This window comes from Mastigoproctus giganteus, chromosome 2, assembly GCF_048544385.1.
Source record: "Mastigoproctus giganteus isolate SK-2022 chromosome 2, ASM4854438v1, whole genome shotgun sequence".
Lineage (NCBI taxonomy): Eukaryota > Metazoa > Arthropoda > Arachnida > Uropygi > Thelyphonidae > Mastigoproctus > Mastigoproctus giganteus.
This window is the reverse complement of record NC_143576.1, coordinates 177,844,015-177,871,790: the sequence shown is the minus strand read 5'-3', so window position 1 is coordinate 177,871,790 and position 27,776 is coordinate 177,844,015. Positions and strand designations below refer to the sequence as shown.

The 27,776-nt window shown below is 38.9% G+C and overlaps 1 protein-coding gene and 1 long non-coding RNA gene across 3 annotated transcripts in view; one reads left to right on the top strand and one right to left on the bottom strand.

Annotated features, from left to right (window-relative positions):
* The window catches only part of LOC150089782 (uncharacterized), an 87,169-nt gene extending 59,679 nt beyond the window's left edge, over positions 1-27,490 (bottom strand). For both annotated transcript variants that reach the window (XR_016546683.1, XR_016546682.1), the window contains exons 1-3: positions 27,384-27,490; positions 27,111-27,175; positions 7,627-7,754 (exon numbers count right to left, since the gene is read on the bottom strand). This is a non-coding gene — a long non-coding RNA (uncharacterized LOC150089782). The remainder of the gene's footprint in view (positions 1-7,626; positions 7,755-27,110; positions 27,176-27,383) is intronic.
* Positions 18,226-19,911, top strand: LOC150089783 (irregular chiasm C-roughest protein-like). The gene has a single exon (XM_090390100.1). It carries the CDS (start codon positions 18,226-18,228, stop codon positions 19,909-19,911), a length of 1,686 nt encoding a protein of 561 aa, XP_090246226.1.
* Positions 27,491-27,776: the final 286 nt, after the last annotated feature.

Sequence of the window (27,776 nt, the reverse complement as noted above, 5' to 3'; positions counted from 1 at the left end):
ATAAGCTATCGTCCAATTGCTGTATCGTCAATAATCGCTAAAATTATTGATGAGATCATGCTGCCATATCTACATGACGCGATCTTCGCTAATGCACCTGTAAACATGCATTTTGGCCTACTGGGCGCTCCACAACAACAAGCCAAGCAGACACCATTGTGCGCATCCAAACTGCTTTTCAGGATAAAGCACAATGCGATGTCTTTTACTTAGACATCGAAGGTCCTTTCGACAACATTGATCACAAAAAAGCCATTGAAATATTGAAAAACCATTTCCTTATTAGCACAATTGTTATATCCTATCTACAGTACAGCCCAAATCATAGAAATCTCATCTTCCCCACTAATACTGATAATATTCTCGTCACAACCACAACAGGCATTCCTCAAGGAGATGTTCTTTCCATTGTTATAGTTTCAGCATCTCTACAACCACGTCTACAAGAAAATCCAAATCTGCTGGCTTATGCCGATGATTTAAAGTTGTTTATTATTTCCAAATCCTGTGATGACATTTCCAAGGTTAGCCATGATGCGAATTTACAGATGTGCGGAATAATCAAGAATCTGAAGAATCTCAATCTTACTATAAATACAAACAAATCTGCTCAAATAACGTATTCCTTACAGAAACAACCAAATCACATAGAAATTAAAATTGCAAATGTTTCATTTCCCAACGTATATGCTCACAAAGACCTAGTAGTTGTTTTTGACAAAAATCTTTCATTTAATTCTCACTATGTATATGTTGTTAAAAAAAATTCAAAAATCAAAATGGCTGATCAAGCAAGAAACTGCGGCGATTCAAGATAGAAAAACAGTCATAAACCGTGTTCAGAGATGTATTTTCCCATTCTGTCTTACGCCTCAGAAATCTGGTCTGTCATTCCTCAAGGTACCGTAAAAAAATTCCTTGCCCTAGAGTATTGGGTTCTTAGATGGTTGAACAATAAACTTCGTTTTCCCCGTACAATATCCAGGCAACAGATTTATAAAAACTTAAAAACAAAGCATCTGCTACAGATGATCAACGAGTCTGGAGTCATGCTTCATACAAAGTTAATTACTTCTGCAACCAATTCACCAAACCTAGCCAACATAATAGCTTGTGGGGGGTTGGAATAATTAACTTGATGATATATATATTTCATATTTATTTTAATTATTATTTTGTTTTTATTTGTTCCCTTATAAGGGTTGTTGTCCACCTTATTTTAATTTCCCCACTTACACATCTGACTTTACCTTACAGGAGAATTCCAGATTCAAGGGAACTTCTCAATTATTTATAATTCCCTTCGGACAGGCTGAGTGTTCAAGAATGACAAACAACACACACATTAATATATAACATAACATTTTATTTACACTTATTTACACAATATAAAAATTATCAACTCTCAAGCACATATTATTATTACTCAAATTTGCCTATGTATTATCAGTTATATATGGCAATTAAATACAGTGGTTTTACTCTAAACAAGGTTATCCACTTCAATACAACTCAATCAATATCATTACATAAACTTATTTTAGTTTCTTCTTTCTCCACACATGAACAATAATTACTTAAGAGGTTTAGTTCACACTCTTTCTCTTATGTAAATCTTATTCTTACCTTATAACTTGATTTAGGAATTTCACTCTTAATTTCTACTTTAATTAGTGCCCCATTTTGTCTTGGGGAATATAACTTCACAACCTTCTCTAATCAAGACAGATAGTACATTTGACATCAATTTCTGGACTAATGCTGGTCCCAAGGGTTAGCTACATTCATAAGGCTAATTCTTTCTCTGTATTTCTCTACCCTTCCCTTCCAAAATATATCATACCTATATGTTAGACAATAACAAATATCTAATTTCCTTCCATTATCTTCCTACTCATGTCTAATTATACATTACTCAAAACCCAAAACTATCGTCTGACTTATCTCTATATTTATGTATATACAAGTATTTATATCTTTTTATATCCTTCCCTTAACATCTTTCTAAACATTATACTAATCTGATATTAGAGTTCCAACAGTCCTTTATTTGTAAGGGAGAATACTATATGATTAGTCACTTACTTAATTTTTCGAATCGGATTTCCCGTTTTGGGGCCTTCAGCTCCTTGTCTGGGAAAGGCATCATCGTTTGCCAACTGCATTCATCTCAGAACTTCTAGTTTCTCCATGGGCTGTAGTCTACGTCTGGATAGGGCATCATTGTGTCTTTTAGGAATTTATGGGCTCGTCTTCGATACTGCTACTTAACCTTCGGTTCAGCTATTCTGGCGGACTAGGAATTACAACTTTATCTTCTCAGCTCACTTATCTGCGCCTTGCCTTTATCACTGCCTTCAGATGATCGACTAGGGTTATTTTTCTCCTTACACTACTTATTTTCACGCTGGCCACTTCCACTACCTTCCTATAACGGACAGGTTTATTTCTCCATACACTCCAGTCGTTTGCATACGGGCCACTACCCTTGCCTTCCGATAACGAACTACTCGACTGTTCTCTTCTGTTATGAAACTCCTCTAACTTTTCTTAACTTACTGACTGCACTAAACTTATCTAACCCTTCACTACTCCATCTTAACTTTGTCAGATCTTTCCCAACTCGCTGACAGGACAGGACTTATCTAACCCTACACAACTCATTTTCCCACTAACACTGTCAAAAACTCAACTTTGTCCTTCCTTACTCATCTTCACCAAACATCAACAAAAAACTCCTTCGAAGCTCACAGCACAGCACTTTTTCCATCCCGTTCTTCCTTTTTGTCCATCTCAATTACGTACAGCCTCCTTATGTCGGGCCTGCCTTTTTTTCCAGATTTTAACCAATCTTCTCCTTTTTATCAACTTTCATTATCTCCTATTCGTGCATTTTAACTTTTCCTAAACTGTATCTTCAGAGCTCATTTTAATAAATTTGCAGATTTTCCCAGGCTGTCCGCTGCTTTGAAGTTCGCCGTCATCTTCGCCACCCCTCGTTAAACTTAGCAGATTTATTTTACATGATCTAATAACCTTGCCATTGCCGACAGTCAGACGCCAATGTGATTGCTAACCGGAGCAATTTGACCTGTATTTACTACCTGGCTGGACTCTAGGAGTGCTCGATCAAAAGGGATCTCCGACAATGTTCAGTCTACACCCCTTTGTTCTTTCAGAGCCATAGTTATTCACACCTGCTCGCCAGTAGTTGCTGCCACCATTCCCGTTGTTATTGTTTGTTCTTTGCCATGGTGGGAACTGAAATGTACCCCTAATTGCTAATAGCTTACCGCTCCCTTCTCTAATTCAACCTTGTCTAATTTTAATTCCTTGTGAGTGACCTAGAATAATATTAGTGACTGGTAATGTTTACTGTCCTATTTTGCTATTTCCTAAGCTTTATTTTAAATAAATCTCCCTCATTTCTAAAATATTAAACATGTAAGATTTTACATCTTACAAGCTCCCACCAACAGAGAAAACTCAAGAAACCAACAACAATTCAAATCCAAACTCTCCAAACTAAAACAAATGGACAGAATGTTCCCCAATGCATCCCTTCACCTCATAAATTATCACAACATTGATTGTAAGAGGTTGCTCAACTCAGAAGCTTACAGGAGTCTCATTTCCAAACATATTATAAGAAATACAAACCGCTGCCTGCCTGTAACCCAGTAACTACATCCGAGAGCCAAATGTGATGTTCTGCAATATATATATTTGATCATTATAATTCATATTCGTTGATAATTTATATGTAGATTATGCTACGTATTTTTTATATATTTATATTTATATTATATTTTTATATTATATATAGCTGAATTCCAGTTCTCTTTCGTCGTTTTTCACTTTCTTATTTTACTGGGGGTTTTCCCTTCTGCTTGGAAATTTTTTTTGATATCCAGCAAGTTCCTAAATCGTGTGAAAAATGACTCCCCCATCCCATTATCGTCACATTGCACTTCTATTCTTTCTAAATTAATGGAGAAATCAAGTAACTGCCATGTATTAAACTATCTAGAAACCTTCTGTCTATTCAAAGACCGCCACAATCGATTCCGTCAATGTCGATCACCCGTTAACCATCTATGGATAAATGAAACAGAAACGTTTGGTGAAACTCAAGCAGTTGCTCTTGACATTTCAAAGACTTTAGATCGTTCTTGGCACAATGGTCTTCTAAATAATCTCCCTTGTTATGGTTTTCCAGCTCTTTTACTTTTGTAAGTGGGTATCCAGTTTTCTCTCTGAGCAGCCACTGCAGGTGATGGTAGATTGCTGTATATCTTCTAATTTCTCCATTAATGCAAATGTTCCACAAGTTTCAGTTCTTTTTTCCATTCAGTTCAATGTTTATTACAAACACGTCCGAGCCTAAAATAGCGCAAATAGTGTACTTGGAGTCAACAACATGTAGTCTGGTTAAAGGAGATAAACAGAAAGTGAATTGAAGACTAAGGTTAATTATGAGAGCATCATTACAATCGGAAGGAAATTATCTGGATTAGGGAAATGTCTATGTACTGACAATACATAGGTGATTCTAAAAAGAAAATCAATACCTGCAGACCGGTAAATCTGACTTAATGACTTAAACACAGAAAACAGGTAATAATGATGAATGCAACACAATATGATTTTATTAATGTGGCTTCATCGCATTGAGAAAGAGACTATGCCGATACAAAGAGAGCTCTCAGAGGAAAATAAACAACCGAATCTTCGATGAGGAAAAGAGAGCCTTCTACAGAAGTCTTGGAGGAGACGGTAAAAACCAAATTATCATATTAGGGTCGGATCACCCGTAAACCAGCTACCGATATATTTATTATGTCTGTAAATTGCGTGTGTTCTTTGGCCGTTAGAGCGGACGAAAATAACCCATTTTCTTTGGGAAAACCTTGCTATCTACGCCTGAGACCGACTAACTCAGCCACGGAGTGAAAAAAGCCCCTAAAATTCCTAGCATCGGCGACAGGATTCGAACCCTGGTCTTTTCCAACCGGTGTGAGGAGGACGGTAACGATACCGCTGTGCTACTTGCGAAGATGGAAGAGACGGTAAAGACGGAAACGGACCACCCGAGCAGAAAACAATCGAGCAGTTCTGGGGCCTACATCATGAGCCAACACCGATTACCGGGAGCCCTTCGGCTCCGGGCCTTATAGCTATCAGAGACGCTGAAGAACTACAAAGTCAATTCCGTAGTGATAAATTTCGTTGAAGCAACCATGTCGAAATAGAGTACAACCATCACGGTCGAGAACGTCACAACAAGACCGATCCCCATCAGGAGAGGAATCTTTCAGGGAAATGCCTTGAGCCCACTTTGATTCTATCTAGAACTCAACCCGCAATCCGCCTAGTTCAACAGCAGAAAGTATGGATAAGTATGGATATAACCTCAAAGAAGGAAGGAAAAAGCTGTACACCCTCTGCCACCTAATGTCCGTGAATGAAATCAAGCTCTACGCAGCAACTGAGAAACAACCCCAGCAACGACTCCGGATCACCGAAGAATTCAGCAATGATATCAGGATGGAATTTTGTCTAGACCAATGCAAGGCCAACAGATTGCATCAGGTAAAAATTAATCGACCGAAACTGCCAGCTGCACACTGATAACGAGATCGACGCCACAACAGAGGGAAAGATCTACAAATAACAAGTATGATATCCTGAAAAAGGCCTCTGAGGTTAGGCAAATTCATATTTTAGCATTAAATCAGCTCACACATCAACCATAAGAATAAGTATGTACTGTAACTAAAATATTTACAAATTAAAATAAAATAAAATATAGAAAGCTTCCTCCAGCATGTGGACGTGCTGCAGGAAGCTTTGTTACTGCTGAGGAAGGAAGCCGATGCTTCCGAAAGCTCCAGAGATTTTTATCGCTTTTAATCCGGTTTATTTTAGTGTATTTTATCTCAAGGATTTTATCACAGTTTTAATGTTTTTCACATGTATATAATTTAATTTAATATAATAGCAGTTTTTGTAAATATATTTTTTATTTTAATTTGTAAATATTTTAGTTACAATAAATACTTATTCTTATGGTTGGTGTGTGAGCTGATTTAATGCTAAAAAAAAAAAAAAAGTATGATGCGGGCTCAGCACTTATAGCAGAATGAGTCAAGGCCGGACTAACAGAAAAATACGATCAGCCACTCAGAGGCCTGCTGAAAACAAAGCTGAACGGAGGGAACACAGTTTAAGCCATAAACACCTATGCATTCCCAGTGCGAACATGCTCCTCCGGAATTATAGTTTTGGACTAACAGCAATCTGGAGGATATCATGAAAAAAAAAGGACAATGTTTAACAACAGCTGCCAACATCACCCAAAGCTAGCCGTGGAAACTCACAGAAGCAGGGAATGAGGGGACTGTCTCACTGAGCAACAGAAAACAGCGGTAGCTGACCTGAAGGATTATTTCCAGAGAAGCACAGCAGCATTCTACCAGGCCATAAAGAAGATAGACAAGCGATATACCCCACACAACTTAGGCGAGGAATCCCCTCTCGCCCAGAGAGCACAAAGGAAGTTAGAAAATCGGCAAAGAAGACACTCAATGGCAGGTACTACAATGGCCTCTATCAAAATCACATAGTTAAAATGGCTTCCGATGAGTGGCTCACGAGCGAGACGCTCTCTTCCGAGACTCATCGATTCATGTTCCCCATCTAAGATCAGGTAAACAACATCAGAAACTATAGAAAATACTTCGCCAAGGAGCCCAGAGTGTGAGATGGCATGTAGATGACGCCTTCTGGCCTCAGATACGATCCATCACGTCACGGCAGGAGGCAAAGTGATCATCCAGAATGAGTACACTCGTAGACACGACCCAGTATCCATCAGAATACATCAGAAGCTGGCAAAAAAATACCAGTTTATCAAAGAAAGTGCACCGTACTACAACTACAAATACCAGGAAGTATTAGAGACCCCAACCCATAAGCTGTACTTTCACTGCGACATAATAATCACGGATATGAAAATCCTGCACAACAAACCGGATATATCCCTTGTGAACAAGAAGGAAAATGCTGCCATTCTAATTGACATAGCTGTATGAGGAAAAGATCAGTAAGTACACAAATATAAGCTAGGAAATCAAAGAGATGTGGCATATGCAAGAAGTAATGACCATCACGATCATTGTTCAGCTACCGGTATAATGCCAAAGATCCAACCTAACAGCCTAGCAGCAATAGGTCTCCCAGTGAACATCATCTTCAAGAAACTCCAGAAAGTCGCAATCCTTAACAACTGCAGGATAATCAGAGTGCTTTCGACCAGAAATAGCACCAGATATAAAAATCCTCCTTGTACATGGTAGCAGTACTCGTCACTGTGTCAGAACCCTACAATCAGGGAGAAATAATAATAATAATAATAACAACTTTATACCAATTAGTTTTATAAAATTAATTTTATTATTACAGTTATTGTTGACATAATGTAAAAACCTTATCCTAATTTGGAAGCCACTTCAGTCAGAATTAATTTTATAAAATATACGTATTGCATCGAAAATAAGACGGAGACAGAGTCACCTTCTTATGGTGGCAGAGTAACTTTTTAAATAATGAGAACTGCTCGCTTACTTTAGGAAAGTGGCCACAACTGCAGTCCTTCCAAAGACCAGTGCAGGAGAACTTCACTATATCACGAATGGTGGGCCATCGAACACAGTTATTGCTTTTAATCATGCACTCGCGTAAGTCTCTGTATGCTGAATAAATAAAGAGAATAATAGAATAAATAAATGAGGTCTGTATAATATAGGATAAATTTGTAAAATGTAAAACTTAGTTAAATGAAAGTAGAGAGTAAATGTATTAATCAAAGTCAACCCTATCGTAGGTCGGTTGTCCATCACATTTGCTTAGAACGAAACGTACATATTTATATTCTAGGCATATATGTATCAATCATAATTACGTAAGGTCTCTTGAACGATGCCCACTCTTGCCTACGAGCCATTCACTATATTCTATTTATAATTATCGGTGTATTTTATATATCATACATTTTTGCATTTATATTAATTAAGTTTTCTTCTTGATGGGCACTTTGCTGTAATAGGAATCATGGTATATTTCATGGCACCTTATAAAGCAACTCTGCTGCAACGGCATATATTATGCTGTACAGAGAGTTTAGCGTGAAGAGCCACCAGTGGTTCCCACAACTTCTGCTTTGTTGACTCTTTTAATAATTAAGTTATGCAGCAAAACTTTAATTTGTCTACAATGTGTGCGGCTTTTTATTTCGCTTTTGGAATCCAGTCTCTTAATTAATTTCACCAAGCCATTGAACACGGTCGAAATCCTCATTTGAAACGCTTCAAATGGTATGTTGTACTTATATGCTAGTTTGAGACAGAATTGCACAAAGTTAAATTATAACTAATTTTAGCTGCAAATTTGTTAAATTTAAACCTACAATTTAATTCATACATTTTTTTGATTTCTTGACATTTTACGATACAAGGTTGCCGGTTATAATATGCCCGTGAAATGGATCCACGAATTTGAGATATTCAGGGCTCTTACACAGGCAGGGAAGATCTGCCTTTTTTAGTATGCACTAGAGATTTACAGTTGCATTATTATATTCCTAATGGTGGACAAAATTTTAAATCTAATGCTATTGTTCAAAGCGTGTTCCGGGCTTTAGCTGCATATATTAGTTCTATATTTTGTCTTAGTTTTATCAGATCATTCATCTATATACAATACAGTCTTGTCAAAATATAACAATTTATGTCAAGTATATTAGAAAGGTAAATATGACAGTACCAACTGTGAGACTGATAAATTCTCAGCTCACGACGATCGGATAGATCTCATTCTTTGTTCAATAAATAAAACCGATATTCAGGATATTAGGGCGAAATTATCGAAAAACAGTTTTCAATTAGAATTCGTAATATTCAAGTTAGGGAAAGCCAAACCGAAAGTATTAAAGAGAAGATGTGAGTGAGCCAATGAGAAGGCAAGAGCCCATGACTAACACAAACTTACTTTCGCTCTGAACAGGGGATCGTAACGGGGGTAGAAAGAGTCAGCGAGAACTTCGGCCCCGCGCTAACGATAATAAACAAAATAGAAGGTTTAGGTTGATAGCAAAACCAGGCTCACACCTGCCTGTGACGCAGACTTGGGCAACTAAAAGAACAGGACTCTGTCATATTTATGACTTTCCCCACTGTCATTGGGAGGGAGCGAAGAATTCCTCATTGTTGAGTAATCAACGAAGAAAAAAGTTAAAGAGGGAAAGTAGCGCTCAAGTCCGAGATATATACAGGAGGGCTGAGTCAGAAAGGAGAGGAGGACGACGACGGCGGTTACGACGGAGAGAGGACACCGAAGAGAGGAGAGTTGGCTCTTCGCAGATGAACATCTAGTCGAAAGATTGCCAGAGCAGCGAGAGACAAAGGCCGAGAAGGAGCAGAGCGGCCACCAGAAAAGTCGCCCGAAAACCAGTAGAGGACCCCGCCTAGATTTCGCTGAAGAGAAGGAGGCCGTACCACTGAATTCTAGGAGTGAGCAAATTAACTGGTAAGCAATTATATTATTCGTGTGAATGTAACAATCCGAAACCGAAACCAAAATGATAACCTGTTCAATGCTTCTTTCCTAACCACAAATGAATTACATGTTAATACACTATAGGTTAAACGACCAGAATGCTCTCATAGACACGAAAATCCCCATCCTGATGTTCACAAGAAAATGCAACATAATCGAGCGTGATCAAGCGCTAAGCTCCGAATGATGATGAAGGATGCACTGAGAGATAACTAGCAGCCAGGAGAACTAAACACACCCACTCGCGTTTAGCCTCAGAATATGAGGAGTACCAAAAAGGGTCTATAACATTCTGGACGATTAACCTAGAATAGTCTAGTACACTACCAAAAGGTAAGAATTGTGAGGAGTTAATGTTGCAAGAGAAATTACAGAATTTCTATGAAAAGCAGATTGTACTAGCATAATACCTGATTCACACATTGACATTATGAAATGTAACTTATGCCTGAATGCCACTATTTAAACTGATCACTTAAGTAGAGTGCAAGTGTTGTATATTTAGTTTTGTTATGTGTTAATAAATATTGTTATGTGTTTTACTAAGTCTCATCCTCTCTGCCCATATCCAATCACACCAGCACAGGTAAGAACCATCTAAAATAAGTTATTGCGGGGAATCGAACCAACGCATCGCGATTGGTCGATTCTTTAACACAGCGCTAATTCTTTGCTGCAGTCACAGGGGTTATATAAACTTCTGGAGACCGAGGGCGGGAATTTTGTCCTAAAAGATAGTGAGTTGAGTGACTAGACAGAAAAAGGGCGTCGCCCCACAGAGGAGAGGAAACAAGATGGCGCCTTGAATCAGCAAGAGAACCAACCCAATCAAGACGTGCCACGTAACCAAAGAGAACAGGGCCATCCACAAGATGAAGGCGACACCCTACAAAATGGTGTCCGTGACCAAGGATGAAATAAAGATGAGATTTATAGAAATTAAACAATGATTGCTGGTATTATTGGAATGTTGGCAGAATAAAATACTATATTATTTTTACATTTCCTACATTCAATAACGCTATATTGTTGATGTCATTATTAATATTATTTAAGTACGCACAGCAAGAAGTAGCAACTGTTTCATAAACCAGTCTAGAGAAGACTAACCAAAAGATAGAAAATAGGTAAAATTTAAGTTGCTGCTTATTGCTAGCATAAGCATTTTATACTATGTCTTTTAATGAATTTTAATGTGAGTATTAATATATGTATTTAATATATATGTATGCGAACTTCAAAAGGTAAGGCTCAATTTTGTGTTGATGATATGAGTGTAGCTTAAAAATATTTGTTTTGATATAGTGAAATATTACAGGTGCTTTTTTTTTTTTTCAGTGGGAAGAATTATATTGTAAAGTTAAGGTTTTGTTTGTACAAATAACAGTAAAATTAAAAATTTAACTGAACATGGAGAGCCAGAATATAGATGGGGCAAGTTTAGCTACATCTGAAACATTGTTCCCAACGCAACCAGAGCCACCTCAAGAACAAGTAAGGGTTCAACCAGCCTCGATCGCGGCTTACCTAAACCTAATACCGATCTATCTAGGTAAAGATGATGAAGGACCTCCTGTATCCTTGTTTTTTGAATCTGTAGAAGAGATATCCGAAATTGCAAATTGGTCGGATCGCGAGAAATTAGCAGTAATTCGGTCTAGACTTAAAGGGCCAGCGGCCGAATTTTTCTCACATTCGCTCGAGTTAAGAGCGGAGAAAAATTATGAACGCTTTAAAGAAGCCTTCGTTAAACGCTTTGAACGACCAATACCTTTAATTTCTCAATTACAATTATTTAGCACCGCTAAACAGGAGGCAGGCGAGGCTGTAATACAATTTGGAACACGTTTAAGAAATTTATGCAGGGCTGCGTTCAAAAGTCGAAACGAAACACAAGAAGTGGCAGTATTAAGAGACCAAACTTTACTGGCCCAGTTCATAAACGGGTTAAGCATCAAATTGAAAGGATTAGTTTTGAGCCAGAATCCAACTACTTTTCAACTGGCTCTGGAAGTGGCGATAAGAGAGGAGGAAAATGAGAAGTTAACACATGCAAGGCAACATGTTACTATTAATTTGGCAGATGCCACTCATAAACAATGTAAACAGAATGAGACCCCCATGGAAGAGAAAATCTCTTCTTTACAACAGTCTTTTGATCGTTTGTCAACTAATGATGTTAATTTTAATGCTTTAGAAAGGCACTTGTCTTCCCTTGATAGCAAATTTCAAAATTACGCAATGGGAATAGATCGACAACTAAAAGAAATAAGACGCGATCAACGCGAACCTTGCTCTTCCTACTCGCGTCCGCCCGAAGTTAGTGGACACACAGCTGGGAGGCCAATACGAGGGAGCGCTTCGCAGGGAGAACGCTATAGCAGACAGGGAGACAGCTACGGTCAGAGAGTATCACATGACCTAGATCACCACAGGGGGCAAGCGTCGTTTCAGGGACTGGAAAGCAGCGACGTTAGCGATTATTTGGCAGGCAGACGACGCACTTTTATACCGAGGAGAGGCAACTTTTATCGGCAGAGAATAGCGGGGAGAAACGTGTACACTCCCTCACCAAAAGTTGGGAGGTATTTTTATAGTAGAAATAATAACTGTGTTCCAGCTAGAATAAATGCAAATAATTTTAACACAGGATATAGGGAAGCATTCCAGGGTAGATATACGGAATATCGACAACCTAGGGGAACGAACCTGAGACAAATAAATCATTTGGGAATCTCTTCACGTTGGCAGAGTAGGGATAGGTCAAGTTGACAACAAAAATTTTTTCGAATGGGTATGAGAAGGAGTAGGGCAGAACACGGGGTATATACAGCAGATAATGACACAGATTTACCCCTGGTGGAAGGTTTTATACAGGGCATGAAAACAAGGTTTCTCATTGATAGTGGAGCGTCAGTTACCCTTCTTAGTGCAGGAATGTTTGACAAAATCAAACATAATAGATATTTAAGACAGAGGCCTCCCGATATTACTGTTTGTGGGATTGCTGGGAATATTGTGCCTCTCAATACAAAGATTACTGTAGAGTTAACTCTGGATGGGAAATCTTTTAAAGTAGATGCTTTTGTAGCTCTTGATAGATTAAGTCCGCGATACGAACTTATCTTAGGCTCTGATGTTTTAAGGAAATTTTCGTTTGTACTAGACGCAGGGAAAAGAATTTTAAAGTCAGTACCACTTGGGATTTGCATAAGAGAAATGGGAGTGAGAGAACGGATTATGGGCAACCAAAAGCCCTGTGTCGGGAAACTGACCTCCAAACACATTATTCCACCCAACACAGAAACGGTTTTGACCGTTCAGTGTGCAAACACATACCACCCAGGACAGTTGGTTCTTGCTGAACCCAATTATGATCTCAATAGCAGTGAATTAGCAGTTGGGAATTCTTTGGACAAGTTGTCCAAAGACAGGAAGGTGGCTATTTCAGTAGCCAACACGTCCTCTGAGCCGTTACATCTCGCAGCGGGAATGGCATTAGCGAAAATTGAGCCTATTAATATGCGCAAAGTTAATTTTGCAGGTGAACAAAGAAGGGCTGAAAGATCATCTCCGGTGACAATCGAAGATTTCGAGCTAGAACATTTAACTGTTACTGAACATCGAGAACTGGTTAAACTGTTGCATAAATATAATGATGTGTTCGCCAAGTCACCTAGCCAGTTGGGTCGATCCAATGTTGTGCAACATAGAATAAAATTAGATTCTAGTGTTCCAATTAAGCAATCTGCTTATCGCACTCCCTACGCCTTAAGATCTCAGGTAGATCAAGTCAACGAACTTTTGGACGCTAATATAATCACACCTAGTTTCTCGCCTTACTCAGCGCCCATTGTGATGGTCAAGAAAAAGGATGGTAATTTACGTTTTTGTGTTGACTACCGTAAATTGAACGCCCACACAGTGGCAGATTGTTTCCCTATCCCTCAAATTCATGAGATTTTGGACATCCTTGGGAAAGCTAGATATTATTCCACTTTGGACCTACAGGCGGGCTTTTGGCAGATTCCAGTCCACCCTGCGGACCGACACAAAACAGCTTTCACTACTGGCCAAGCTTTGTACGAATTTCGACGTCTCCCATTTGGTTTAAAAAATAGTCCAGCATCGTTCGTGAGAGCCATGTCTATTGTCCTTGAAGGATTGAAAAGACAATCCATCTTTTGTTACCTGGATGACATAATCATAGCAAGCTCCGACCTCAAAAGTCACATGGAAAGAGTGGAAATGGTCTTTCAACGATTGAGACAATACGACCTTAAACTCAAGCCATCAAAATGTGAATTTCTAAAGCAGGAAATATCTTATTTGGGTCATAGAGTCAATTCAGATGGAGTTCTTCCAGACGCAGAGAACGTGGCGGCCATCAAAAAGTGCTTGGCACCCAGAACCGTTAAGCAAGTGAGAAGATTTTTAGGGATGACTGGGTTTTACAGAAAGTTTATTAAGGATTATGCAGAAATATCTCGTCCATTAACTAATCTTACGAAGAAGGATACTCCTTTTGTCTGGAATGAAGCGACGCAGGCGGCGTTTGAAAAGTTAAAAACAGCATTGATATCGGAACCGTTGTTAATCTATCCAGACTTTTCTCAGATGTTCTATTTGAGTTCTGATGCGAGTGATTTTGCGATTGGGAGCGTATTGGAACAGATTACAAAGGATGGCTCCAGGCAGCCGATTGCATACGCAAGTAGATTGCTGAAGCAGGCTGAGAAATCATATAGCACTGTTGAAAAGGAGAGTCTAGCTGTTGTGTATTCAATCTCGCAGTTCAGACCTTACTTATATGGCAGAAAGTTTGTCATAATATCAGACAACGCCGCATTGAAGTATTTACTTCAGTTAAAGAACCCTAATCCCAGATTAACTAGATGGAACTTGATGCTGCAAGGGTACGATTTTTCAGTGGAATACCGTCCAGGTCGCCTACACTCAAATGCAGATTTCCTATCTCGACCAGTGCTGGAAGAGGAGTCTGAGCCTAAGTCACGCAGGAGAAATGTCACAAAGACAGTTGCACCCTTATCAACTGAAATCACCCTAGAAGCATTAGTGATGCCAAAAAATGCTACTAAAGATCTGGTGAGATCGTTACAGAGAGAAGATGACAAATTAAACCTCTTAATCACACAACTAGAGAATAATACTCAATCATCAGTGAAGATTCCAGATTCATACTATCTGAACGATGGAATACTATATCATTATACTCTTCCTGATGCAAGATCTACTAGAGAGGGACCTTTAGAACAATTAGTTGTTCCACATGCATTAAAATTGGAAATCATGAGAGCATGCCATGATCTTCCTCAGAGTGGTCACCTGGCGTTTGATAAGACATTACAAAGAGTTAAAAAAGATTTTTTCTGGCTGAATATGTTTACTGACATAAAAGGTTATGTAGACACCTGTGCCTCATGTTTGGAGAGAAGAGGATATAATCCTAAAGCAAAGGCAAGCCTTATGCGAGTCCCTGCTGAGGCAGCACCTTGGTACAGGGTAAGCATGGACATACTTGGGCCATTACCTACGAGTCTAGATGGGGACAAATATCTTCTAGTAGTCGTAGATTTCTTCACAAGATACGCTGAAGTGGTACCCTTGAAGACACAAAAAGCTGAAGAAGTGGCAACTGCATTTATTAATTCTGTTGTGGCAAGACATGGAATTCCACAAGTACTGTTAACAGACCGGGGTAGTAATTTTTGCAGTCAACTAATGGAAAGTATTTACAAACGCCTTGGGATTAAGAAGCTCGAGACAACTCCGTATCATCCGCAATGTAATGGCAAAGTAGAACGTCTGAACAAGACACTGGCAGCAATTCTGTCGCACGTGGTCAATACCACGCAGTCAGATTGGCATCTGTGCATCCCGCTAGCCGTGGCAGCCTATCACTCTGCTGTTCACTCATCTACACAGGAAACGCCTAATTTTTTGTTATATGGCAGAGATTTGGTCCTACCTCAACATATTTGGACATCTCAAGACCAGCCGACTTATGCTTCTTTAGAACATTACTCCGAACAAATGGTGGCAAGAATGCAACGCACATACGATATTGTTGAACAACATCTTCAAGAGGCAGCAGAAAACCAAGAACGTTATCGCTCCACCAGAGCTGTGGATAAACAGATCAGAGTAGGCAGTGTTGTATATTTATATACACCAAAAGTTAGACCAGGTCATACACGCAAATTGGCACGGCAGAGTACAGGACCTTATAGGGTAATAGCACAAACCTCTCCTGTAAATTATCAAATTCAACACATTTATAAGCCCAAGGATAAACAATTGGTTCATGTAGATAGGCTTACTAAGGTAACAGATCGTAGACCTTTTCCAGAGCTACGGATCGAGCGCTCTGAAGCTGATACTCCTCCAGGCTCAACCTTGGAACAAACTAAACCAAAACAGTTATATGAGGAAATTGAAACTGAAGAAGAGCCATGGGATGATTCGATGGATACCTCATTTGCGGTCCCGAGGCTCCCTGTTTCTATACCGTTGAGATATTTACCAGACAAGGGACAAAAATTTCAGTCAGTAGTAAAACAGGATAAGCAAGCAGAGATAGAGCAGACCAGGGGTCCAGTTGAAACCGCCCACACACCAGTCCACTCACATGGTTACAATTTGCGTAGCCGGAGTCATGCAACCCATACTCCTCAAGTAGTAACGATTGTTCCCCCCACACATGATGAAATGTTGGTTCCCGAATCAGCTTCCGATGTAAAAGAAGAAATAGGGCAAAGTAATCCCTCCAGTGAAATGCAGGCGCAGAGAACTGAACCTCCAGAGCAAAATGTGGAAGTACAGGGAAATACAGATCAGGAGCAACAACCAGATAGGGCTGAAAGAACGTTACAGTGGATGCTTGGACCACTTGCTTCGAGAATGGATTCACGAGACAATGACAGAGGTTTTGATTTAGCAGGTATTATTAGAGACGCTTGGAGAGATTGAGAAAAAAAAATAATAATAATCAGGTTCTTGGTTATTTGTTGGAAGGTCGTTCTGTTTAACTGAAGCCATTGTCACCTTGGAGCCCTATTTCCCAGGTCGTGACTACTTTTTAAGAAGAGAATGAGCTTCAAAACTGATACAATATATTTCAGAAAAATAGGCCTTTCTTGCCCTTTGCAGGTTAAGAAGGTAAATGAGGTTATTTAGTAGAAAGTTTGAGATGAAGATTGACATGAGAAGAGCACTGCTGAGACATTGTGGTTAGCAGAAATAGGATTACAGGTCGTTTGAAAAAAAAAAAACCGCCGATTATATCCTATAAAGTGTAGTTGTAACCATTAAAAAGGAAGATACAACCTATGTACAGGGGGGGGGGGAGCAGAAGCACCAACCCCCACACTCAGATAACCTGGGTTTAGTGGAAAAGATTTGTAGGTTGTGTCACAACTCCTGATAATGAACAAACACAGGAAGGAAGTTCAGAACGAAATTGGGCGAATGATGGATATGATTATATTGTTAGGTTGATAGTGCATTAAAATGAGCTTATGGTTAAACCGCAAGAATTAGCATTTTCTTGTGTTGTCCTTACTGGCTTAATATGGCACTGTGCATCAAGAAGGTTACTTTAGTGGAAAGAAAGGAGAAAGGATAGATCTCATGGGACTCTATCATTATGTTTTGTCAACAGTTATGTTATTGCATAGATCAATGAGCAAAAAGTATCAAAATGGTGTAGTTAGAAACACAGGGAAGACGATTCAATTTATCATAACCGTAGATTGCAGGCAGAAGCATAAATTATTCTTCAAAAAAAAAAAAAAAGAGATTAGTGCCAGAACTTTTAATTAACTGTTATTGAACAAACACTATTATTGAGCAGATATCAATCTTTTTCCCCTCAAAATATATTTTGAGTATACCAGATTAAAGTTAGAGAGGAAGGATGCGATTGGTCTAGGGCTTCATGGGTACCCCCCTAGTTCCCTTTTGTTCTCTCTCTCTCTCATTGCATGTCTAAATTCAAGTTCAAGGAGAGGATCTAGTGAAAAAAAAAAGAAAGGAAAAGTAATATTTGTTTTTGGAGATGAGAAGAGGCAATTAGCCTGGGGACGGCTGGTTCCTCCCAGTCACTACTTGTTTCTATCATTCTCTTTAAAGAAAAGAAAAAAAAAAAAAAAAAGGGGAAATTGAGATAACATCTGAATTCCAAGGTCCAAATACGAAGATTCTCTTCTTGTGTTATTTCGAAAAAAAAAAGAAGCCCAAATTTTAATCTCGAATAGAGGTTTGGAGCGATCTAAATCAGAACTTTAGTCCTACAAATAATTTTCAAATAGAACTTTATCTACTAACTCTATCACGTAGGAAATTGAAATCACAGAGTTATTGATATTGCATTAGCATATGAAGGTCAAGACAGAGCAATTACATGACTATTAAATAAATAAAAAAATAAATAAATAAAAGAAAAAAAGAACGAAAGTAGCTCAGGATCTGGATACTTATACTGTGTTCATACTATACCACAAAAGATATTTACTATTTCACCTCTTTCTTACCCTCTGATAGGCCAGAGAAGAACAGGAAAAAAAAAATCAAAGGACGTTATTAGCCAGAATGGAGATAGCTATAGGAATTCCGACAATCTTGCAAATCATGATAGTTGCACTATTGTTTCAAAGCTCAATTCTATACTCGGGACTTTTTGTTCGGCAACCACTAGATAAAGAAGCAATAGCAGGACAAACCGTTACTCTCCCATGTAAATTGGTAACAAATATCACCGCTACGGTAAAATGGGTTTTTGATGGGAAGAATATTGACAGTTACTACAGACCACGAGGTCTTCCAGATTATAAAATCATAGGATCGTCTAAAGAAAATGACTATGCACTACAAATCTCTCAGGTACAATTAATGGATGAAGGGAAATATTACTGTCAAGTACAAACCACAGATGCACATCAATACCAATCCAGTGTAGCTACATTGACTGTTTACGCAACACCGTTGCCACCTTTAATAGGAGAAGGGCCTTTCCTGAGCGGAATCGAGGGGGATCAAGCCACTCTCACGTGTAAATCCCTAGCAGGAAAACCACCCGCCATATTGCGCTGGATTAGCTTTGATGGAAACTCGGTAGTAAGATCGACGCAATCTAGTCAAGATCTATGGTCAGACCAGATCAGAATAAATACGTATCTAAAGTGGATCTTTACATTTTCGCCAGAACACGACAAAGAAGCAGTTACTTGCATAGCAAATCATGTTTCATATCCTCATCCAATGATGGTTTCTATAAGGATAATAGTAAAGTACAGACCCAGAGTTTCCTTGGAAACGACTTCGAAAGTTATTAGGGAATTCGACCGATGCAAATTGAAATGCGAAGCGTATGCAAACCCAGATGTGTTTCTTTACCAATGGTTTAAAGATAATGAACAAATAACGAAGGAAGGGAATAGTACTTTGGTAATTAGAAAGGTTCTCCGTAAAGACCATAATAGCAATTATACTTGTGTGGTTCGAAATGAATTTGGTTCAGCCCAAGCCTCATTAGTAATAGCAGTATCATATGGTCCCACGCTTCAAACGGCACTGACCGACATGGCCACGACCAAAGGAAACCCAGTGCAGTTGAAATGCGATGTAAAGGGAAATCCCCTTCCCGTGATAAAATGGTATTTTGAAGATCGGCTAATTCAAAGTAGTGTCAATTCCACTTTTTCAATTAAAAACATATCCTACGAGACATCAGGTCGTTACACATGTATAGGAGAAATCTCTGGATACCCCATTGTGAAAAGTGAATCGTTAGTCTTTGTAGAGGGACCGCCAAAAGGAAGCTGCAGTTCATCTACAGCACATTTGAGAGACACAGTTCAAGCGAAGTGCATTTTTAAACACGTACCACCATTGGGAAATGTATCTTGGAAAGGCCCAATAAAGAAGGAATTATTTGGAAAATACACCGAGGAATGGAATCCCAGAGAAGTCAGTACTACGTTAACCATTACTTCGATTCAGGCGAATCAATTTGGCTCATATGAATGCCATGCATGGAATGCTTGGGAAAGATCAATATTAACACTTCAAATTGAAAGGAATTGGTCCAAAGAGATCATGTATGCTATTCTAGGAATACCTGCTGTCTTCCTAATCGTAGCGATATTAGGAGGAGTGATCTGGAACTTATGCTCTGAAAAATTTAATAACGCAAGTGACATGGATACCTCATACAATACCTACCAGGTATATTACAACGAAAATCTGTACGAAGATGACGTCGATCATGTAGAATAAGAAAAGAAGAGATGATCAGATTCTCCTCACTATAACCCTTGAAACATCCAAGCTCTTAAATATAGTGCCTACAGTAATTCATGTGTGTGTTGTGTCTATTTCTGTGTGCAGTGATACCAGTGCGCGTTGCCAAGCTGCGATCTTCATGTTTATTCACCTGAAGTTTTCGACACCAAAGTGAAATATTCAACAGGAGATTCGCCAACCCATAAGGAAACACCCAGATTATCACATCCTCGATGAGATCGATAGTACGGGAAACAGTTTCCCTGGGAGGATGCAGAGTACTGCAGAGGGGTAGCCTTTCAGATGGAGGCCCATTTGAAGTGGTTCAATGCACCAGAAGAAAAAGAACAATGGACAGTATAGTACCAAAATATAATAGAAGTTCTCAGAATCGATGTTATGTAGAATTAGCTTAGAATTATTTGATAAAGTGAATGTTTTTGTGATTATCAATGCCTATATGAATGTTATCTGTAGTTTTAGGATTGTATGTAGCTTTGACACATATTAACCTTTGTATACCTTAGAGAATTGAAATATAACTTGTTAGATTGATTTATGCTTATATATTTAGCAAAATGATAAGAATATAGACTAATACATTTATTCTTATTTCATGTCTACTCCCGGGAACACCCGGAGAAATTTGTAAAAATGAAGAACATGTGCACCTGTGTCAGGAATTCATACCAGGAAAGAGAAAGTGTTATACCCCATCAGTTAAGAGCTAGCGAAGAACGAACTTTGTGTATCACAGCTAGAAAAAGTGCAGATGGGATCACACATACTCTATTTGAACTTACTCCAGTGCACAGGCATTTATCCATTAATCAAATATGTATCACATATAGTATTGTAGCATTTATATTGTTAACGTAATTTTCACTTATATTCTAGAAGCATGTTCTTTTTATATATCAGGCAAATATACATTAGCGCCTATAATAATCAAGTATTTATCTTATGTGTTGTTAAAGTTAAATGTGTTAAAGTGTTTATCTTGTGCTATATGTATTCCAGTGATTTATATACTCAGATTACTCTAGATTAGTTTTTCTCAATATTATACACGATGGTAATAGGCTTAGTTTATTACTAGCCTGACACCTTTAGTATTTTTGTGTGCACACCTTATGTTACGATAACACAGATAATTTGGATTACAGTTTGTAAAGGAAAGAAGCATGAGGAAATTTTAAGTCGATGTCTTCACGTCCCACGAACAGAATCTCCGGATGCGAAGCCATTGTCCCGGATCCGGCGATTCTGTTGGTGAGAGCAGGGGAGAATGTGAGACTGATAAATTCTCAGCTCACGACGATCGGATAGATCTCATTCTTTGTTCAATAAATAAAACCGATATTCAGGATATTAGGGCGAAATTATCGAAAAACAGTTTTCAATTAGAATTCGTAATATTCAAGTTAGGGAAAGCCAAACCGAAAGTATTAAAGAGAAGATGTGAGTGAGCCAATGAGAAGGCAAGAGCCCATGACTAACACAAACTTACTTTCGCTCTGAACAGGGGATCGTAACGGGGGTAGAAAGAGTCAGCGAGAACTTCGGCCCCGCGCTAACGATAATAAACAAAATAGAAGGTTTAGGTTGATAGCAAAACCAGGCTCACACCTGCCTGTGACGCAGACTTGGGCAACTAAAAGAACAGGACTCTGTCATATTTATGACTTTCCCCACTGTCATTGGGAGGGAGCGAAGAATTCCTCATTGTTGAGTAATCAACGAAGAAAAAAGTTAAAGAGGGAAAGTAGCGCTCAAGTCCGAGATATATACAGGAGGGCTGAGTCAGAAAGGAGAGGAGGACGACGACGGCGGTTACGACGGAGAGAGGACACCGAAGAGAGGAGAGTTGGCTCTTCGCAGATGAACATCTAGTCGAAAGATTGCCAGAGCAGCGAGAGACAAAGGCCGAGAAGGAGCAGAGCGGCCACCAGAAAAGTCGCCCGAAAACCAGTAGAGGACCCCGCCTAGATTTCGCTGAAGAGAAGGAGGCCGTACCACTGAATTCTAGGAGTGAGCAAATTAACTGGTAAGCAATTATATTATTCGTGTGAATGTAACAATCCGAAACCGAAACCAAAATGATAACCTGTTCAATGCTTCTTTCCTAACCACAAATGAATTACATGTTAATACACTATAGGTTAAACGACCAGAATGCTCTCATAGACACGAAAATCCCCATCCTGATGTTCACAAGAAAATGCAACATAATCGAGCGTGATCAAGCGCTAAGCTCCGAATGATGATGAAGGATGCACTGAGAGATAACTAGCAGCCAGGAGAACTAAACACACCCACTCGCGTTTAGCCTCAGAATATGAGGAGTACCAAAAAGGGTCTATAACATTCTGGACGATTAACCTAGAATAGTCTAGTACACTACCAAAAGGTAAGAATTGTGAGGAGTTAATGTTGCAAGAGAAATTACAGAATTTCTATGAAGAGCAGATTGTACTAGCATAATACCTGATTCACACATTGACATTATGAAATGTAACTTATGCCTGAATGCCACTATTTAAACTGATCACTTAAGTAGAGTGCAAGTGTTGTATATTTAGTTTTGTTATGTGTTAATAAATATTGTTATGTGTTTTACTAAGTCTCATCCTCTCTGCCCATATCCAATCACACCAGCACAGGTAAGAACCATCTAAAATAAGTTATTGCGGGGAATCGAACCAACGCATCGCGATTGGTCGATTCTTTAACACAGCGCTAATTCTTTGCTGCAGTCACAGGGGTTATATAAACTTCTGGAGACCGAGGGCGGGAATTTTGTCCTAAAAGATAGTGAGTTGAGTGACTAGACAGAAAAAGGGCGTCGCCCCACAGAGGAGAGGAAACAAGATGGCGCCTTGAATCAGCAAGAGAACCAACCCAATCAAGACGTGCCACGTAACCAAAGAGAACAGGGCCATCCACAAGATGAAGGCGACACCCTACACAACGTATCAGTTTAAATAGAATGTTTTCTCTCCTTTTTATACAAAGGATGATATTTCCATGCAATACATGTTTAAGACATATGTAGATGTATGAGTCTGATAGATGTATATGAAAGATGCGGTTAAAAATAAAAGAAAACTATTTATAAATCGTTTATTATGAACGTGTTTCTCCTTGTCTCGATCTCTAATAATCCTTATAGGTGATAAAATTTTCAAATCATCGAGAGTCTCTGCTCTTTGCAGTTATGAATTTGGAATTATTTATCTACAAGATCGCGCCTTGCTTTCAATTTTACAAAGCGAAGATCCAGTTCTGAGGAAACCAAAGGGAATCTGCTGCCAACCATGTTTATTCCAAATATTCCGTGCCGACATTACCCAGCGAGCACCTTATTCACTGTAATAATTAGCATCACGCACTGCATCTTGTATGGTAGTCTATCGACCTCAAATATGAGCCTTGCTTTTTGTATGCCACCCAACTGAGAAGACAATATTCCCCATAAAATAGCTGTTTCAACGGAGTGCATCTGCTGATCTTCAGATTTTGACGACATAGAGAATTGTTGGATAAAGAAATCTATTACTAGCGTCTGTTTATCACTAAAGTAATGTACATTTTGTTCCATTTGTCACCTAAAACTGTATAGCTTGAAGTGCAGTCTTTCCATATGGCTGTGAAAAGGTTGCTTTTAGTACAACGTCCCCCACCCAGATTCATATCCTTTGAGAGACATATTCGAGTGCCATATATATTATGAGTGTCATGGGTGTGGGGTTGTTCTTGGGGAAGTAGGCTACCAGAGTTGATTTGAATGGGTTGATTATCACTCCGATTTGGGCGAGGACCTCTTTCATCTAGGATAAAGTTGTGGTGTATTTCATTGGTGGAACATGTTGACTGTTGTCTCGACTACTGATAGGTGCCATCATTTAATATCACCTCAGTAGCACAGAATGTCTTTTCTGCCATAGGCGAGTGGTACCAGCAGAGCCGTGAGAAGGATAGTTTTATGGTAGCAGATCTATTATAAATCCCATAGAGGATATATGCTGGCTGCTTGTTAGACAAGAAATGACTAATTATTGCTGTTAATATATATTTTTTAAGAATTTTCAACAAGAGAAATACCTTATCAATTGGACTAAAATTGATTGGCCTCGGTAGGTGTTAAATTGAATATTTATTCCACGTATCTGAAAAATATTTCTTCCAATATAGATATTATGTGCCTTTGCTGGGAGGGTGTCGATAGCTGCAATCAATTGCGTTTTATTGAAACTGGCTCCTCTGAAGATGGAAGGGTTGGCTATTACTTACTAGGTTGCTTCTTATATTACCTTTGATATGCTCAGCCAATCTTCATGCGGCTTCAACTTAGGTATCAGTAGGATGATGGAGTTTCTTCTGCTTTGAAACGTACGGCGTGTTCCTTTTTTACGAAGAGTGATAGCCAATATTTTCCCAACAAGGCCAATATTTTCCCTTTAAAAACTTGAGTACCTTAGGGAATTGGTACTACACTGGTGTGCAAAATTTAAGGACCAACACTATTTCTAAAGGTTACAACCACAAAATAAAGCGAAACAGCCTGTGGCGATTTGCATAACTGTGGCCGTTCAGAAAAACGCTGGTGCACGTGTAAAAATTTGAATCGTGATAAGTGGACTCACATAAACAGATAAAAGCAGCAGTTCAGCAGTTATGTGCAAATTACCCAATGGTGAGCACGATTGTTACAGACTTTCAATTGATTTCATAAAGTGCTACAGACAACGAAATGGCCAGTAGACAACATCTGGATGACTTTAACCGGGGTCGAATAATTGGGAAGCTCGACGAAGGTCGAAGTGCGAGCAGTGTGACTACAGAGTACAGCTGCTTGAAGGACCAGTGGTGGTCGTCCACGAAAAACAACGCCCATTGATGACCGCTATATACTCCTACAGGCCAACAAGGACCGACAGACTATAAGCAGACAGCGGGATCCATTGCAAACCAGCTGCACAGGACGAAGGATATGGCTATTTACTGTATTCAAGCGACTCCAGAAAAGTGGACTGTTTGTCCGGCGGCCAGTAGGCTGTGTCCCTTTAATACCTGCGCATCGGAGACACCGTTTGCAGTGGTGCATCCAACTTAAGGACTGGATAGCAGCGAAATGGGGTAAGGTAATCTTTACTGATGAGTGTAGATTCAATCTCAGCAGCGATTCTGGCCGTCAGCTGATCTGGCGAGAGGTTGGCACACGGTATCATACCGGAACCATCACTGAAGGAGATCAATATGACGATTAAGGTGTTCTCGTCTGGGGAGGCGTTTACTTAGATGGACGTACACAACTCCAAATACTGGAAGACCGTTCTGTAACCGGTGCACGCTACTGTACTGAGGTAATCCTTCCCCTTGTGCGTCTGTTCCGAGGTGCCATTGGCCCCGAGTTCGTGTTTATGGATGATAACGCCATATTATGTTTTGCCTTATACCATCGCACTGCAACTGTTGATATCCTTTTGGAAAGAGAGGACATTTTTCGAACGGATTGGTCTGCCCGTTCCATCGAAATAAATCCCATCAAACACATATGGCACGCTCTGAGGAGACGCGCAGTGCCACGTCAACACCACCAGAAAATGTTCGCCAGCTGAAGATGGCTCTGACAGAAGAATGGACGATTTTACCGCAAGAACTTTTCAACAACATTGTTCTAAATTCTAAGTATGGACAGGCGGTGCAAAGCCTGCATCGACATTAGGGGTGTCCATATCTCCAACTGCGGACCACCTCTTCTCTGTGTTCCATCTTTGGCAGTGATGTATCTGTAAAATGGCAGTATTATGTTGCCATTTTTGAATAAAGTCCCTCTGTACCTTTTTGTTTCCGCTATGTCGGTATTGTTTCCTTCATCATTTCTGTACCTCGCGAGGTTCCTTTGGTATGATTTTCCCATACCCAGGACACACTTCTATGAGAAGCTACAGATGAAAACCAGACTGGCCTTTAAGTTTTGCACACCAGTGTTCCATCTATTGCAGACCTTCCAAGATTTTTACATGTCTTTGAACTGTGTAATAAGTTGATTTTGTTCACTGGCTTCAATAGAATAGAAGACTGTTTTAACTGATTTTCTTGAACAAAAAACCACAATAACAGAGGATCATTATGCCAACCAGATGCCGAAGTTAAAAACTGTACATCAGAAAAACAAATTGCTTCTCCATGACAATGCACCTGTGAACAAAATGCGGGTTCTACAGGCTAAACTTTACAAAAGATGATTTGTATAATTAAATCAACGTCTGTACAATTAAGATATGACACTAAGTACTAATATTTGTTCGAAAATTTCAACTCCCATTTCTTGCAGTTCGCTTTAAAGATGGCGAAGAGCTAAAAACAGATATGGAAACTTGGTTTGCTGCTCAATTAGAAATATGCTTTTGATGAATTAAACACTTTGCAGATTAAATGCAACAAGAATATTGAATTTCGGGAAGAATACGATGAAAAAAAAAAAATAAAAAAAAAAAATAAACAACACAGAATTTTGTACCTATGACGCTTATGCACTATTCTCAGAAATTGTGACCAACCACTCCAATTATTTCATTATGGAATTCTCTTCTTTGTTTTCTTTAAGTATATTTTCCCCTTAAGTGTTCATGCATTCTAGTTATGCACTGGAAATGGTTATACATTATATTCTAAATTTCTGTGTTCTCTGTAGATTGCATTACATTATTTGGTTTGAATTCACGCCAAGATTAAACCTCTCAGGTACCAATCTATTCTGATTTTAAATTCAATATTCGGTTTGTTTAATTTATGAATGAAACTTTCAAGTTGAAAAGGGAAAAAATATACCACTGTCATTCTGAGATCGTATAAATCCACAACCGTATGAACAACACCTCCCACGAGTAAAAATTTGAACTCAGGCCTGATTGAAATACGGAGTGGAAGGGTATAGATTGGGCTCACGTTGGAAGCTGTACGGATCTGTTCTAAAGTACCTGATCTGAAATGCATCTTGAAAGTAAATAATCATGGAGGATTAGATTCTGACAATCATTGACATGTGATGTAAAATAAAAAGTTGTTTACAAAAAAGCGTAGTGTTAAATGAAATGTCTTCCTAGTTATCATTTGAGCGTAACAACAAGAAATACCTTTAAAAATTCATCGAATGCTATAAAATACTTATTTTTCTGTTCACTTACCGCGAAACCATCCTCATTATGATTCATACATAAGTAAAGGTTTTCAGTCCCCCTCTCAGAAAGGGCTAAAAGTAAAAATTAAATGTTTAATGAGTAATTGATTTATAAACGCAGAAGATAATACGGATTTATTTTATTTAAAATGCGCATTTAAAATTACACACAAATTCTATAAGCAACAAAAGCAACGAAAAATTATATAACGCAATCAAATCTGACTTGTTTTCTTTTCCGATTAAATGAAAAAGGGATCAATTTGAAAACGGCACTCACCACATGCATTGCACAGCCAAGTTCCTGCGTACTCTAAAGAGCCTGAAAATGTTCCATGAGGAAACGTTGTGCAGAGAAGAACCAAATATATCCCTATGGCATTCATCGTATCGGTTCAATATATCGAAAGAGAAAATGAAATCTCTGTTTTTATAAAACAGGAAACGTAATTGATTGGACGGTAAGACTGTTGAAGGTCACAGTAAAGATTGGCCAGTGTTTGTATAAAGGAAGTGTGCAACGTATTTAGTACCCGTTTATCATATTTTATTGAAACTGCTATAGAAGTTAGCCTTAAGGAATGCATAATAAGTACTCAGATAAATTACCTCTCACCATTGGTAGACCCATTAATTGTGCCGACGGCTACATCATATGTCCTTGCGGTTAGCA

Coding starts and splice junctions, on each gene's coding strand:
- LOC150089783 (XM_090390100.1), top strand. CDS start 18,226: ATGGAGATAGCTATAGGAATTCCGACAATCTTGCAAATCATGATAGTT.